At 33.3% G+C, this 18,094-nt stretch overlaps 2 protein-coding genes across 2 annotated transcripts; both read right to left on the reverse strand.

The window, feature by feature from the left end:
- On the reverse strand, window positions 11,205-11,870 carry LOC104790693. The gene has a single exon (XM_010516473.1). The coding sequence runs from the start codon at window positions 11,849-11,851 to the stop codon at window positions 11,267-11,269; it is 585 nt and encodes a 194-aa protein (XP_010514775.1). The 5' UTR covers window positions 11,852-11,870; the 3' UTR covers window positions 11,205-11,266.
- Window positions 13,082-15,252, reverse strand: LOC104790695 (putative NAC domain-containing protein 61). Its single transcript, XM_010516474.2, has 3 exons — window positions 14,990-15,252; window positions 14,239-14,525; window positions 13,082-13,623 (listed from the first exon to the last, which is right to left on the reverse strand). Exons 1-3 carry the CDS (start codon window positions 15,144-15,146, stop codon window positions 13,339-13,341), a joined length of 729 nt encoding a protein of 242 aa, XP_010514776.1. The 5' UTR covers window positions 15,147-15,252; the 3' UTR covers window positions 13,082-13,338.

The following is an 18,094-nucleotide window of genomic DNA, read 5'->3' on the forward strand; positions in this document are numbered from 1 at the left end:
TACTTTCGTTGGGATAGAAACAAACCCTCCGGAGAGCGAGAGATTTCAATCCCAATAAAGTATTTAAGCTCANGATTCTCGATCCTTCTCTTGGACCATCACCAAGTTCATGATCGATCACGGTCAATACTCCCCCTCAAGCCTAGCTGGATGAGATGGCTAGGCTTGGAACCCGTGAAGTATCACCTCATTAAAAAAACCTCAACATAGAAAACCTCATGGGACAAAACTATGTTAAGGGAAAAAAGAGTATGACATTCACGAGTTAGGCGAGCTTATCTTGGATGTGTGGGATCCGTGAGTCCAAGTTTGCCATAGATGTATTCACAAACTTGAGGACTCGTAGCCTTGGTGAAGATGTCGGCCAACTGATCTTTACTTGGAGTATGACACGGTAAGATTACTCCTTCCATCTTCTCTCGAACTTTATGGCAGTCCACTTCAATATGCTTGGTCCGTTCATGGAAAACTGAGTTTGTAGCAATATGTATTGTCGCGTTGTTGTCACAGTGCATGGTTATCGGTTGATCTGACTCGAATCCCAGGTTTTTGAGAAGTGCTTTAAGCCATGTAAGTTCATTGGTTAGTTTCTTCATGGCCCTATACTCCGACTCGGCGCTTGAACATGAGACAACCTTCTGCTTCTTTGACTTCCAAGTCACTAGATTACCTCCCACAAATGTACAATACCCAGTTGTTGACCTCCTATCCACTGTATCACCAGCATAGTCTGTATCACAGTATCCTACTAATTCAGTGTTGTCGTTCTTGCCCATCCAAATACCTTGGCCCGGGCTCCCCTTGAGATAGCAAAGAATTCGTTCCACCATGTGCCAATCAAAGTTCGTTGGAGCTTGCATATGTTGACTGACTTGATTGACCGCGTAGCATAGGTCAAGCCTTGTGATTGTAAGATAGATTAATTTACCCACAAGTCGACGGTATCTCCCCACATCCTCGTACGGCTCAGCAAGCTTGTTGACCGGGGCATTAGGTGGCATTTTCTTCATCTCCCCCCTTCGCTTGACCTGGTAGCCTTCTTCAAGTGGCGTGGACATTGGTTTGGCTCCAAGTTTACCTGTCTCATTCAGAAGATCAAGTGTATACTTTCGTTGGGATAGAAACAAACCCTCCGGAGAGCGAGAGATTTCAATCCCAATAAAGTATTTAAGCTCACCAAGATCTTTAATATCAAATGTAGAGTTAAGAAGAGTTTTGGTGTTGCATATACCGTCCTTATCGTCGCCAGAAATAATGATATTGTCCACATAGATCAAGACCACGACCAGGCCACCAGTAGAGCGAAGAGTAAACAAGGTGTGATCCGCTTCTGAACGCTTGTAGCCATGGGTACGAAGAGTAGAGCAAAGCTTGTGGTACCATGCTCGTGGAGATTGTTTCAAACCATAAATAGCTTTCCGGAGCCTGAGAACCTTACCCAGAGCAACAATATTCTCCAAACCAGGAGGAGGATGCATATAGACTTCTTCCTCTAGCTCCCCCTGAAGGAAAGCATTCTTGACGTCCATCTGCCACAGCTCCCAAGATAAGTTTGTGGCGAGAGAGAGAACAACTCGAACGGTGTTTAACTTCGCTACAGGTGCAAATGTATTTGTGTAGTCGGTTCCATATGTTTGGGTGAAGCCCCTAGCCACAAGACGAGCTTTGTAGCGCTCCACATCACCATTACTGAGATACTTGATGGTGAACACCCATTTAGAGATGACCGCTCTCTTACCCTTTGGTAGGTCGGCCTCGTCCCAAGTGTGGTTATGGACCATGGCACCAGTTTCATCGTCAACGGCGTCCAGCCATTCCTGGTGCTCTTTGGCCTCGTCGTAGGTTTGTGGAATAAACTGAGCATCAATCTTGCTAAGAAAAGCTGCATGAGCCGTCGGGACAATTTCAAGTGAGCACACGGCTTGGATAGGATGAGCCACGACCTGATTATTGTAGTACGCACGTTTGTCTCTCCAGATTGATGGAAATTTGAGACGCTCACTACGCCAAAGTTGGGGAATTACGACAGTTGATGGCAGCAATGGCTCAGTATCGGCATTGGTTGCATTGGGTTCACGATCGACCTCGTTGATATCTTCTTCAGGAGAACCCGATGTTGTCACTTGAGGCAGGGGTTGAGATTCGACCTCTGTTTCTTCTTGTCTTGATGGTGCTCCCTCGAAACTACTAGTAGAAGAATTGATAGGATCGTTGGACGTCTGATTTGGTTGTATAACGCCGAGATGATCAAGCAAAAACCGCAGATTTGTTGCCCGATCCGAGTTTGAATGAGACAAATCCTTCAAGCTGTCCCAATCCTTCTTGTCGTAGTAAGCTTGGTGTTCAAGAAACTTCACATCTCGTGAAATGAGTGTACGACCATTAGTCGGATCATAACACTTGTACCCTTTTTGACTTGTTGAATAGCCAATGAACATGCATCTAGTGCTCTTGGCGTCGAGTTTACTCCGTTGTTCACCTGGTATTAAAACAAAACAAACACAACCAAACACGCGTAAGTGGTTCAAAGAAGGTTTGGTTTTGTTTAGTACCTCATAAGGTGATACATCGTGTAACACTTTTGTTGGCGTCCTATTGATCAGGTAACAAGCCATCATCACCGCATCTCCCTAAAACCTCTTATTGACATTGTTGTGGAACATCATAGACCTTACAACCTCCATAAGGTGTTTGTTCTTCCTTTCCGCCACTCCATTTTGTTGTGGCGTGAATGGGCAACTTGTTTGCTGTAAAATTCCATGTTTTGAGAGATGTTCTTTTAACTTGTGGCTTGTGTATTCTCTCCCATTATCCGATTTTAGTACCTTTATTTTAGCATTGAAATGATTAGTAACATAATTCTGAAAATTAACAAAGGCGTCATAGACTCTATCTTTATATGGTAGCAATGTAAGCCAAGTATACTTAGATTTCTCATCAATAAAAGTCACAAAATACTTGTTATTATCTCTAGATAGGAAGGGAGATGTCCACACGTCAGAGTGTACTAAATCAAAGCAATGTTCATAAATTGTAGTAGATTTAGGGAAAATAGACTTGCAATGTTTGCCAAGAATACAAGACTCACAACTAGAACTATCAAACGAAACATTAGGCAACATTAACTCAAAAACACGAGAGTGAGGGTGGCCTAGTCTAGCACGCCAAACATCACTTGAAATAGCATTAAGGTGCGATAAAAACGAAAAACAATTAGATGAACTTGATGAGTTATTCTCTAGGACATAGAGAACTCCTCTAGCGTCCCCTTCTCCAAGAATCTTTCCAGTCTCAATATCCTGAAAATGTACACTATTAGGCCCAAAAATAGTATAACAAGTTAGATCAGTAGTAGCTTTCTTAACCGATAGAAGATTAGAAGTAAAGGTAGGCATAAAGAAAGCTTTGGAATTCTTATTAAAAAGATTCAAGTCTCCTACTCCTTTAACCGGTATACGATCTCCATTAGCAATGGTAACATTGCCTAGAGCTGGTTTTATGTTGTGTATGAGACTAGAGTTACTTGTCATATGGTGAGAAGCACCCGAGTCAACAATAAGAGATTTATTAGGTTTTGAAGCAAAGAATGTGGTACCGGAATCCTTTAGTGCAGAGATGGACTTGATGAGAGCCTCCAAGTCGGATTTCCGCACAAAGTCTCCATAGGAAACCATCATGGCCGTGGCTGCTGCACCTCCTTGATTCACCATATCGGTACCTTGACCACTCATTCCTTCTTGTGAGAGATTTGTCTTGAACTTCGCCGGCTTAAAATGAGGGTGAAGAATCCAGCATTTGTCCTTCATATGGCCCTTTTTCTTACAATGGTCGCATACCACCACCTTCTTATCCTCATGCTTGTAGACTCCTTTGTTGGCGGTGAGTAATTCCTCCTTGCCGCTAAAGAGACCAAGTGACCCTTGTTCTTTCTGAACTTGAGAGCACACATCCTCAAGAGTTGGTAGCTTATCACCTCTAAGGATATGCTTGATGAGGTCGTTAAATGCAGGGTTGCGAGTTAATAAGAGACCAAAGACCTTATCTTGTTCTTTTCTTTCATTTAGGATGGCCAGATCTATGGTGCTTGGTCGTAGCATCTCAAGTTCGGCCCATAAAGACCTAAACTTTCCAAAGTGCTTCGCAAACTCCAAGTATCCTTGGTGGAGACAGTTGATAGCCTTCTTAACCTCAAACACTCGAGTTAAGTTGGTCACGTTTCCATAAACATTCGCAAGCGTTTCCCACAACTCCTTGGCCGTCTCGCAATACGAGTATGCTTCAAAGATTGGTGCGTCCAGCGAGTTTTGGAGAATAGCAATCACGGTCTAATCTTCTTGGAACCACTTGACTTCCTTTTCTAGATCAGCCTCCTTGTCTTCCTTTTCTGCTTTACCATCCTCCTTGATGGCTTTCTTGGGAAGTTGATCCGTCTCAACATGGATCCATAGTCCCCAACCACTAAGTGCGGTCTTTGTGGTTCTTTTCCACAACAAGTAATTTTCTCCTTTGAGCACCACTAGAGTAACTATTGGTTTGTTGTTCTCCATAGTCACAGATCTGAGTATAAGCGGGTAGAATATCGAGTATAAAGAGAAAATAAGCGAATGGAATGAATAGAATATCGAGTATAGCTGGAGAATAGAAGTATGAAGAGTATGTTTAGAGAGTTATATATCGAATAACATGCTATGATACCATGTTAGGATTAGCGGAAGTAGTGTAGAGATGTGTGAGAATTAGAGAGATGATGTGTGTGTTTAACAAAGAGAATATGAGAATCAATGGAATTCCATTAGAATACAGAATACAATGTCGGCTAGAGCCCTTTTATAGTATAAGGGAACTAGGGCTACACACTTAATACAATCCCACATATAGATAGGAACATAAGGAAAGTAGGTGCGACATATCCTTGGTTTCCATAAAAGGACTCCACACGTGATCACATTTGATTTCTCGTCTAACGGTTATTACGAGGGATTCTCGATCCTTCTCTTGGGCTATCACCAAGTTCATGATCGATCACGGTCAATAAAAGGTTGCTTTGAAACCCAAAACATAAGGGTTGGATCAAATCGATACAACGCAATATGAACTTTTTGGTAAGGGGTTCGAATGAGGGAAGTGGTTGGATAAAGATGCTTGACATCATCAGATGAACAACTTGGATGGTAACCATCATTGAACATATCTAGTTCAAGACCATGCTTAACACTTTGGCTATAGTGATTCAAAATACTTAGACCATAAATTTGTAGGCTTAAGTAGTCATGCCACAAGTCCCTAAATGCAACTAAAACCAGGGTTCCTTCAGGATATATGGATAATTAAAGCAGCATTGGTGATACCTTTCTCCAATGGAGTCTTCGGCCATTGAGAAGAGGAAGTCGACGCAGAGCTTAACTTTGCATAGCATACACGTTGAGTTAATGAACCTAAGTTTTGTCATTTCAGAAATTAGGTAAAGGTTTACGGACTTAGGCCTTTAGAGTTTTGGTGGGCCGACACATGAAACTAGGTCCACTAGGGAAAACCTTAGTTTCACAATCGAAAGCCAGGGAAAAGCTTGGATGAGGCGGCTGACTGGAAATTGCCGAGAGATTTGCATTGCAGGATACAACTCCGGTGAATGGAAAATCGACAGGAAATAATGTAGGTTGTGGCTTGATTTGAGGTTGGAAACTAAGTCTACTAGGGAAAACTCTAGTTTTACAAACGCTTGCCAAATTAAGAACTGGTTGTGATGTCTGCCCGGAGTTGACGGAGAGATTGACGATGCTATCATCTGCGGTGCGGGAAAGATCAGCGGAAGCAAACAGTGGCCGTTGATTGAATCAAAATTAGAAACTAAGTCCGGAGAGTGAACAATCGGCGGGAGCAGACTATGGTTGTCGTTTGGTTCAGGGACAGAGGTCAAGAGAGTTCGAAAAGGGTTAAACAAGAGGAAAAATGGGGGAAAAGATTGCAAAACAGAAAATGAGCAGAAGCAGATCAGATGCGAACATGGGCTGATTTACTGAAATCCGACGCCGTCGAGCAGTTGCACCGCCAGCGTCGGAAAACTTGGTTAGAAAAGGGTTTCTCGAAAATCATGTCTAGGTGATCTTTACGTTATTTTTCAATCTAAGAGAATCTGTTCACTGATCTATTTTATGAAAAGCAAAGGTACAATTTCAAAGAAGCTTTATCTATAAGTATGCAGTAGAAATGAAGTTTACAAAGCACAAGACATTTAATTACATGTATATGTAGACGATAATTATGAATATTTTCGATAATGTAATTTTAAGTTACTCTAATTTTTTGCTGTACAGTAAAATATCTATAAATAAATAATGTTGGGACCAGAATATTTTATATTAGTATTTTAATTGTTAAAATTTTTGAAATTTTTTTACAAAAATCAAATTAGTCTTTTGTTTTAAATTTTTGGAATTGAAATTTTAATATTTAGAAAGAAAAAATATGACAATAAATTACAAACTATAGATAAATTCACTTTACACATGATATACATAAATTAAAATTTATGATTATTATCAGTTGCAAAGAAGTTTAAGAGAGACTCTTATAGGTGAACTTAGAACACATCTCTTCACTATTTTCGGAGAAACTACAGAAATGTTTGAATTTTGATTTTATTTGAGCTTTGTGTGGGTGGCTGCTGGGAAGCAACCTGATATGTACTTCAATGCTAAAGACCAGCATGAATCTCAGTTTCCCTCTCTTTCTCTCTTTTTCTCATGGTTTTATAGTCATTTAAAAATGCACTTGCTTTAATCATACAAAGACATCTAACAACAAAGAAGGGAACCAAACGACTGAAGATATATAGTGAACTGAGAATTGCTTGGAATAAGAGATTAACCCAAGTTTTTGGAGGGAGAGAAAGAACAAAACAATGCAGTTCTTCGTTTTGTCCATTTGAACTGTAGTACTTATGATGTTGTTTGACCCTATTTTAACAATTGGCGTGGAATGATTAACTTTGTAAAATTACAACTATGTATCTTTTGATGATCTATGAAAATAAATATGCTTTTAACAAATTGGTTTTGTAGTATATATTAATTGAATTTCCAATATATATATTTGAAATAATACAATTGTTTTTGAACGGCAAACAATTATATTATTATAAACATGTTACATAATACATGATACATGAACAATTCAAAAACAACAATTATATATATTCGAAATAATACAATATAGCACATAAAAATTGCTACAAAACAATGTAATATAGCATAAATTATGAGCTACAAGAAAATAAATTAAAGCATTCGATTAGCATTAAAATAAAATCTATATATAATTAGGAGTTCCCTCTCGGTCTAGAGTGTTCACCTAAGCATCCACCTAAGCAACACTATTTTGTTTAACATTATATGTAAATTTAAGATATTCATTTAGTGTATATTTATGTTGCTTATAATTATTAGAAATTCTAAATAAATTTAAATCAAAATATTAAATATTAATGAAATCTCAAAATTAGTAAAAAATACTATGAAATTTTCCTTAGGAGTATAGATAACAGAAAAAATAAAGAAAATATGATCATTTAAAAAAATGTGTTAATGAGCTCGAGAGTGAAAGTAAATTTTAATAAATGCAGGGTAAAATAAAAATAATTTTAAAAGAAATGCTCTACGGTGCCAAATAATCAGTGGCAAAAGGTCCTAAAGTTGTGTCCGTCTAGCAGCTGAATGTTTAACAATTAATTATGGTAAGTTATATATCAAATCTTTTTTTCCTTTTGAATGGTTGTTCATTTTTTTGAAAATTAATAATATATTCATTTTTATAAGGTAATTAAATTGCATAAATTTGTATTTTTATGATTTTTCCCTTAATGATTATTATTATATTATTTATTGAAAACCTATATTTGTATTTGTACTGATAATTTAATATAAACTAGATTAGGACCCGCAAATCGTGCGGGTTTTAAAATTATTTAATAAAATTAAAAATTTTAAAAATATTGAAATATTTCTTGTAAGTGAAATTAATTTTTCGAAAATCAATATTTTTAGTTAGAGAGAAGTTTTTTACTTTAATTAATACAATAATTTCTATTTTTATATTTCAAAATTATCATTACAATTCTTACAGTAACCTAAAGCTAAATTATGGACCACCAAAATGTTTTTCAAACATTAACTATTACGAATATTATCATTGTCAAATTTTAAAAACGTTCAACAACTTATTCACAAAATGTTTTACATGCAATCAACCCATCAAAGTGTCATCTTATTAGCATTCACGTACAATTTTACTCTATGTTTTACCACTAATAATGTGTTCTTACACCATAAAATATTTTATTGTTAAAATATGCTCTTTATCACCACGACACCACCTATAAAATGTTTCTGTGAACAAATTAAACCAATTTTTGTCTCTTTGCTTTCACTTTGATGTAATTTTTCCACCTCTCAATTTTGTAGTGTCAGTTTGTTTAACTACTAAAATTGTTTACCCAAAAAATATTTTGGATGAAAAAGTGAGGAAAAATATCTACATGATTGTAATGGGTTTATGATCAACCCAATAAATTTGAGAAATTAAAAGACAATTAAAAGAATAAAAAATTATAACCACGATGATATAGGAGTATTAGATAATTTATAGATATAAAATATAAACTAAAATAAAAAAAATCTAAAAATACTACAACATAAATAATTTAAAATAATTATTTTAAAAGAAATAAATAAATAAAGATCTTACATTTCTTCAACTGAACAAAAAAACTCAAAATAATATAGAAAATTTAATTTTAAAATATCACAAATTTCTAATAAGAAAAGAGAATCTGTTATAAATACCCTTTTTGAGATACCTTTTTTTTGAACATTTTCATTTTTACCCTCTTTTACACAATTACAATATGTTAAATTAATTCTTAGAATTTTTTTTTAGGTTTGGGTTCTCTATTTTATATTTATGATATAGTTTTAGGAGGTATGGTTTAGTATGTATGGTTCAGAGTTTAGAATTTAATCATTTTATATATTAAAAAGAGTATTTTTGAAAATGGACACCATGAAAGGATATTTTTGAAAAGTGACATAGAAAAATGAGTATTTTTGAAAATCCCCATAAGAAAATAAAATTTAACTAAATAATATAACTAAAATCTAAAAATGGTACGGCATAATTAAATTAAAATATCAAAAAGAATAAATTATAAAATATGGATAGTACGTAGATTGGTATCCAAAATTGTATTAGACAAATAGAATAAAAGTCCTTATTATCGTCTAAGTTGCGAACAACTTATTCATAAAATGTTATACATGCAATCAACCCATCAAAGCGTCATCTTATAGCATCGACGTACAATTTTACTCTTGTTTTACCACTAATAATGTGTTTTTACACCCTAAAATATTCTATTGTTAAAATATGCTATTTATCACCATGACACCACCTATAAAGTGTTTCTGTTAAAAAATTAAACAAATTTCTGTCTCTTTACTTTCACTTTGACGTAGTTTGTTTTCCCCTCTAAAATTTGTAGTGACAGTTTGTTTAACCACTGAAATTGTTTACTCAAAAAAAATTTTAGATGAAAAACTGAGGAAAAAATATCTACACGATTGCAGTGGGTTTATGACCTACCCAATAAAATTTGAGAAATAAAAAAACAGTTAAAAGAATAAAAAATTATAACCACAATGTTATAGGGGTCTTAGATAATTTATAGATATAAAATATAAACTAAATTAAAAAAATCTAAAAATATTACAACATAAGAAATTTAACTGAAAAGTAAATAAATAAAAGAAACTCAAAATAATATAGAACATTTTATTTTAAAATATCACGAGTTTCTAATAAGAAAATCAAATTTAACTAAGTAATATAACTAAAATCTAAAAATGCTACAACATAATTAAATTAAAAATTTAGAAAGAAGAATTAAACAAATATTGATAGTACGTAGATTCATAATATCCAAAATATCCAAAATTGTATAAAACCAAAATAATAAAAGTTCTTATCATCGTCTAAGTTGTGAAGTTGTAATTTGGGAACCCTGTATTTTGGTAAACTATGTTAGACAATGAAAATTTTAAAATAATGCGATGTCTATTATTTATAGATGTGAAAAAATTCGGATAGAACCAAGTCACCTTGGTCCAGTGGTAAAAGGAGAAAAGTCCCGCCACCTGGATTCGCGGTCCTAGGAGATTAGTGTTTGGGCCTTGGAAGCTTTTAGGATTACTTCTGAATTATCAAAAAAAAAAAAATAGTCAGATTAGTGTAAGTAGTCGAAGATATATGTGTAGCATTGTATAAATATTGTACTTAAACATTGATTTAGTTTGTCTACCCATATATGAAGCGTAGTTAAATTCAGCCTTATATGAGGTTTATCTGCAAGTGTCTTGCAATCTGATCATCACTCATGATACCCCATTTTCTTTTGCTAGCAAGGTTTTCTAATCTCTCATGATTTGTAATTGTCTCTTTGTTGTTCGTGATTTTTTAACATACTTAAGATTTTGATTTGATATGAGATAGCACTTATTATACATTTTTATATAATAAGATAAATGCTCTATTTCCTTACGGTGATAGGTAAATATTTCATTTTTGCTTTTGGATTGTGTTTTTTTTGTTTGGTAAATATTTTTTTAACTTTTTTTTCTAGCGATTAACTTAGACGTGTGTCAAAATCTAAGATCGTTAATTTGACATATATCGCAATCATGTTAAGCAGTAATCTGGACACGTGTCGATATCTTATTTATACAATTGACATGTATCACGATCTTGTTAATGAATAATTTTGACATCAAACTTTATATAATAAATGTATACTATGAGATTTATTGTAAAAATAATTACATGTGGTATCTGATAACCTTAATATTTGTACTGATGATTTAATAATATTATTAGGATACCAGATGCCACATGTAATTATCTTTTTAACATGATGACTATTGTAATCCGAGCTCAAATTAATCGATATAATCACGTTACAAAAAGAAAAACAAAAAAATGATTTCTGAACCAAAAATTTAAAGTTTAATCGTACATATCTGATACCTGTTTGAATCTAATAATTAATTGACATGCATGTACTACGTTTTCTTAAAATATTTTTTTTTTCTATAGGCGAAAAAAAGGGAAACATGTTTATCTCTATACAACAAGATATACAAAAAGAAGTTCTAAGATCATATTGATTAGTGTAATACGCAAAACATATTGTTAATTTGAATGTAATTTTGAGATTGTTCTACAACAAGTCTGCTACACTCATCACAAACGTAATATGATTATACACATCCATGTTGGCCCCAAAAACTAGGGACCTTGTATCGTCTGGATCAACAGACAAAATCATATTGCAATAATCAGCAGCATCACGTGAAAGACTAAGTTCGTCATCCGTATCATCGACATTACCTTTTCCCATTGACAACACTGCCTTATGTAGCCCCTCGACAACAGAATCATTATAGTTCTCCATACAGCTCTTGAAACATGGCTTCTTCGGAGAACCGATGAGAAACTGTGTATGTTGTGCCTTCTCTATGGCAAGATAAAGGGCAGCCTTAGCTAACTCCAATGCAGTTGATGCGGAGGCTGTGCGGGGATTTAAGGTTAGAGATTCGATACATGCTTCTTCTAGGGACGAAAATGATGCAGTGCCTTTACAAGCCTTTGATATCAGCCTTGACGGGTATGGACATGTTTTTGGTTTCGTTGATAAAGGGCTAGCAATGTTGAATTTTGCATTGGTAGATGACCATCGTGAGAGGAGAAGAAAGATTACAATATAGATTGATATATATGCATGGGAAGAGTAGAAAAAAGGCATTGTATATATGTTGAGTAAAACTTTTTATTTGGTTATAGGGTTAGGAGAAATATTAGCTTAAAGTTTGTACATATATTAAATTTTGATGTTGTCAATGGTTTAAATTGTGCTCTATTCATTTCCACAAATTTTAAGCATGAGATATATTTATAGGTTTGGAATGAGCGATGGAGGATATATAAACTCGTAAACGCTAATAATAAGAGTATATATGGTAATGAGAGAGAGAGAGAGAAGATTCAATGTCATGGCATGTCTCATGTACTAGGCACGTCAAACGTTTCTTGAAAAACAAATACTCACACAGTCACACAATTTATATAAACGTTCTTAGAACAACAAGTTTTAGAAGAAAAATTTATATAAACTGAACAAGGAAAACACCAAATGAAATAAAACACAATATTTTTTTATCGTCTACTATATGCGCTTCTCTATCTCCCTCTTTCACTATAAGAAACAAAATATATATATATATATATATATATATTATTTTTTATTTTACAGAAAGAAAGAATGAATGATAGGAATTTTAAGAATTATTTGACAGTTTTTTTCTTGTAAACGTTGAATGAGCAACAAACATCCATATACACAATCAGTCATCCTTTTCTTTTTTTTCTTTCAGTCAAGTGATGTATTAATACATATCGAGATCACACCTCTATATATAGTAGAACATATCCAAAATTTATGGGGTCCGATTGATAACATAACCAAAACTATATAAAAAACTGTAAGCTGGAAAAATAAACTGTACATGAAAACTGTATAAAAAAAATTGAGAATAAAATTATTAGTAAAACTTTTATGACTGGTAAATTTTAAAACTGTATATTCCTACAACTTTGTAAAGCGATTACCATTCAATACCATGGTAAGAATGAAAATGATTAAACAACATACTATATTAAAAAACTGAAAGGAATTGAAGAAAGTGCAATAAATGTAGGCGGATCTGATTTGTATTGAATGTGAGACTGATTTAATTGATTGAAGCTAATTTTTATCCATATTTTAGGAGGATAATACATGCAAAGTATTCTAAATATCATCCATGATCAACTAGAAACTAGAACCTTTTAGCAATCTACTCATCATTATTCAAAACCAACGAAAAGAAAAAGAAACAAATCCCACAAATGAACCAAAAAAAATGGAAGAAAGAAAGACGTAAGTATAAAAACATAGTGAATCTTTGGCCTAATCATCCGGTTAGGTAAAAAGAAAAATGTCGTGGTCGTGATAGACCCAAATATCTTCAATCTTCATTAATGTAGTTATTAGCGTGTTATCTCTACACACCATCCTACTACTCATATATAGTACTAGTTTTTTTTTTCTTTCTTTTATTATAACTTCTTATATATACTTTACTAGTTGGCCACTCAAAAATTGAAAGTTGCCCTAAATTTGAGGACTTCTTCTACTTTTTTTTCTTATCTCCTTTTTGTATATTTTAGTAGCAAATGAACATAAGAAGTAATTTAATTCATTTGTTCCCATTCCCAAAAAGGTAGTGATAGCCCATCAACCATCTCTGAGATGCTTATTTGTGTATTAATAGTAGTAGCATTCACCGCCAAATCAACATTGTTTCCTCCTGAATGTGAAGTTTCTGGTGAGGTTGATATTGTAACACGAGATGATGTCTCCACTCTATTGCTAGGAACCTTTCTCTCTATCCCATAAGCTTCTGTGGGACGTCTGTCAAAGGCCCTCGAGCTTCCTGACTTTATGTAGATTCGACAGATACTGAATTCGTTCCTCAGCTATATTGAAATAGCAACAAACTTTGTTAAAACCTTTTCTGATCAAGAAAGATTAACAATTTTTTTTTCTAATTATATATTATCAGTAATTTAGACATTAACGTATGCCTCTTAGGATGGTAGAAAACTATAAATTCGATGAAATTAATATATATAAACCAACAGAGAAAAATATGCATGATGCATGATATTTTTTGGTTTTTTATCATTTTATGTATGCATGATTTGGGTAATTTCAAATACTTAAAACGCATGTAAACCGTTTAAATCTACCGCTCACTCTTTTACCACATACAGTATATCACTTTTGAAAAGACTTGCAAGTAAAACCTGATATATATATATATTTACACATCTATGATAATGATTTTGGACAGAATCATATATATATAGCTAGGGTAATTCGTTTTGATATCTTTCTGTTGTAATAATTTTTGTTTAAAAAGATTATACAGCTAGTTCGCTGCTCATGGTTGTCCAAAAAGGGTTTTGAGACATCAGTTATGTTTTATATTAAAATTCCACATATAAATTTGGTGTTTAAGAAAAAGAAAAATAGTGTTCAATTAGTATATATTTGATGAAAATTTATATTTTAAAGATGTGATTATGCACCTTTGGGTTTGTAGATGCACTGGCTGTTTCATCAACAGCTTTATACTCATTCATCTTCCACTTTGTTTTTCTCCCAGTAGGTGCTTTACCGGTATAGAATACCATCGTCTTCTTAACTCCGATCACTCGGTTATCAGGCGAGAACACGGGGCCTGGTGAACCAGTTGCTTTCCAGTATCCTGAACGAGTGGTCCTGCTTGGTCTTCCTCCTCTAGCTTCCCGCTCTTGTCTTGGCACGAAGAAAAGCCATTGTTCTGCATCTCCTCGACACCTCTCTCCGGCAAGATCTACAAACAAAAACACACACACACCAAGAACACACTTCTCAATTTTTGTGTAAAACCTCACTTTATGTATGTACGCTTACATGTTAATTTTAAACAAAAATATATTTATAGAAAATTATATTGTTTAGTGTTAGGAATAATTATGATTCTTTTGTATATAGTTTGTTTTACATATAATCCCAAACGCAAACGGAAATAAATCCTACCTATTGTTTTTGTTTATAAAAATTTAACCAGCCTATATAGTTACAGCTACAAAATAAATAAACATAAATACAAACAAACAATTAAAACCTATATTTCATGCATACAATCTCAAGATGACATTAATCTACTCAAGAAACGCAAGAAGGAAGACTCTACAGTGAGACGACGTGACGTTATGCGCTCCTAATTATTTGATTACACATCTAGACAACAAAGATATCATCGACATGATTTATAGCTAGTGATTGCATACGTACTTGGAAGCTGAGTAGGCTCAACGCTAAACACATCAAGGATTGGTATGAGGCTGTGAATGGTGGCATTTCCTCCACTGAGCTGGATTCTTAGGTAGAACGTAAGAAGCTCTTCTTCCGTCGGATAGAACCGAAACCCTACACGAAGCTCTTCCCCCATTTGTTTCTTGAGTAAAAGTGAAACCTCATGAGCTCATGATGAGTATAAATAGTTGCAAGTAGCTAGAGATTAGTGTTTTTTCTCCGAGTGAAAAGAGGAAAAGTTTTACGCGTTTGGACTTTAGTTTTTGGTCGAGTGTATTATATTATTTGTCTTTTCATATTTTGTTGGAGAATTGGCCACGGGCCCATATGTGTGATAATTTCGTTCCATTTCTATCATGTCTATACGTGTGACAGTGAGTGCCTTTTTCTCAAACCACATACCTTTATCATTGAATAAGTCAAGGCTTCTTCTTACTAAGTCTCCTACAAATATATATTCATTATTACTATTTTTTATAATTGATAAACTAATATATATTCATTATTATATCCTCGCATTTTCCATTGTTACATCCATCTCCATGCATGCATGTTCTGTTTTGGGTAAATGCCTCGAAATTAATAAATCATATAAAGACATTTTATATATTGATCCAACCATATTGAGCCACCAAACACACACAATGATCCAACCATGACGTCTTCTTTTTGTGTTTTTCGAATTAGATATATTAATATCAAAATTGTAGTTAATAATTTTCTTCATTTTGTAGAAGTATGTTTTTCTACAGAAACATATTGTTTTTATGATGTCGCTCTACTAATGATTCTGTAGACGTATTTGACAGTTGACAAATAGACAAGATAAAATGTATAGTGAGATAATTTATACGAATATCCTTACCTACAACTAGGCATGTCAACTATGGCTAAATTCGGTGGTCTGATTCTGTCCAGCTTTAAAAAATATCGAGTTCGAGTTTAAATATATATGTTCAGAAAAAATTAGATTTTTTGGGCTCAGTCCGTTGAGCTATAGAGTTTTTAGGCTTAGCTTGATCGAATTTAGACCGGCCCAAAAAGCTTTTAAACAAATGTATTTGTACGTTTTGTTAACATTTTTGTTTGATTGCAATATTTGATTAATGATTTATTATAAATAAAGTTTTAAACTCTAGTTCTAGTTTTCATATTTACTTAATAACCTTACTTAATACTTTTTAAATTTTTTTGTGATATTTTATATGAATTATATGGTTAAAGTATATAAACTAAATTTAGTTTTTAATTTTTTCTTTTAAATTAAGCAGGGTTTAGTGGATATAGATGAATTATTTAAATTTTGATTGATTTGTTTTATACTGCACCTATAAACATTGTTTTCCAAGACTTATAAATTTGAATTTTGGATCTGTAAGATAAGCCCGAAAAAACACAAAAAGCCTTGTAACCCTGTTACGGCCGTGTCAAGGTTTTGAAATATAGCCTCGGAAATAGTTTAGACCGGGACGGACGTGGTTGAGCTCAAACATATGCGGACTTTATGGGTTTCGGGTCAAGCCTAGCCAAGCTCAAACATATGTGAGCTTTACGGGTTTCGGGTCGGGCCGGGCCAGTCCTATTAAACCCCTACCTACAACCTACTCAATATTATAAGAAAGTTAGAAAGTTGTTAGATACTAATCGAACAATTTAAAGATGCTGAATTATATAGCTGTTGCGTGATTACTCAGTGACTATAATTAAGTAGAAATGATAAGATAATGTATTTAAGTTTTTGAAAATTTTAAAATATAAAGTTTTCAAGTTGAAGAAAGAATTCATTTTGTTTTTACTTCCAAAGTGAAATTTTCAGTTTTAAGAATTAGTGTTAAAAATTTAGAGTTTATGATTTAATTTTAGAGTTGTAATACTCTAACTTATATATCCCTTTTTGAACATCGATCTAACTCTATAAATCTAATTAATTATATATCAAAGTCCTTTATTCATAATATACGAACTCCAACTTTAAATTGATACATTTTATATGTTAAATTTGGATTTAATTATGGATTTCTAATTCAAAACTAATTGGTAATGAGTGGAAAAATTATAACTATATATATCACTTGATAACTTTTTCAATTACTGATGTGAGACTTATTACACTAACATCCCCTCTCCTCTGCTCCTTACGCTCAGCATGACCATCTAAAATGTAGACATATGTGAGAATAACATCCACAAGTTAACTTTACAATTGGTTAGCTCTCGTACCATATGTTAAATTAGGATTTAATTATAGTTTCAATTCAAAACAAATTGGCAATAATGAGAGAGAAGATATAACTTTTATATTATTTGATAATTTTTTCAACTATATCAATATTTGTAGAAAATATTACATTAATATAATATAGAGGCTATTGAAAAATATATTGTCGAAGATATTTCATATTTGACAGGAATGAACAGAAAACTTATTCGAGACAAAAAAAAAAAGTCAGTCAATTGTGCCACGAGGTTTTCGCGAACAAAACAAAATGTTGTAAGGAGTAGGAACCAAAAGCAAAGAAACAAAGAAGGGTGAGATAGATGTTAGTGGGGTCCTCTTATAATAGTTATCCAAGAGTGATTTAAATCGGGTGGAAAGATTTAATTAAGTTAACACGTGATCACTTAACAGTACTGATCAATGAAGAGAACAACTAAATGGTGTTGACAGGAAGAAAAAAAAAAAAAGGAAGGCTGCCAATAAGAAAAGTGCAAGTGTAAAAACATTCATATGCACGAATAGTAAACGTTAGGCTAATTGGTCCATTAGGTTCACACGAGCTCGTTACTTGTATCTTTCAATATCTAAATATTGGATGTCTTATTAAAATGCACGGTTATAACTAATTCTTATCGGTCTAGTTGTATATATTTTAGTCTATCAATAAATAAATAAATTTAGTCGTGTATATACATATATCGGTTGAAGAATTTGAGGGTTTCATTTTTCTGTAGGAAATCAATATTTTTTAAGCAGCTCCATGACTTTTCTAATAGTTTTTGTTTGAGGTGATTTATATTATGTTAGAAACATAAAAAAAAAAAAAAAATTATATATCAGTATGGGTGAATTAGGTGAATAACCTA

This window comes from Camelina sativa, chromosome 6 (assembly GCF_000633955.1).
Source record: "Camelina sativa cultivar DH55 chromosome 6, Cs, whole genome shotgun sequence".
NCBI classification, from domain to species: Eukaryota; Viridiplantae; Streptophyta; class Magnoliopsida; order Brassicales; family Brassicaceae; genus Camelina; species Camelina sativa.

What these genes read in the sequence shown, in the direction of transcription:
- LOC104790693 (XM_010516473.1), bottom strand. Translation starts at nt 11,851, where the DNA reads ATGCCTTTTTTCTACTCTTCCCATGCATATATATCAATCTATATTGTA.
- LOC104790695 (XM_010516474.2), bottom strand. Translation starts at nt 15,146, where the DNA reads ATGGGGGAAGAGCTTCGTGTAGGGTTTCGGTTCTATCCGACGGAAGAA. An exon ending in TGAGCCTACTCAGCTTCCAA is followed by an intron (nt 14,526 to 14,989) that starts GTACGTATGCAA and finishes TTTTGTTTGTAG; the next exon opens with ATCTTGCCGGAGAGAGGTGT. An exon ending in GTGCATCTACAAACCCAAAG is followed by an intron (nt 13,624 to 14,238) that starts GTGCATAATCAC and finishes ATTTCAATATAG; the next exon opens with CTGAGGAACGAATTCAGTAT.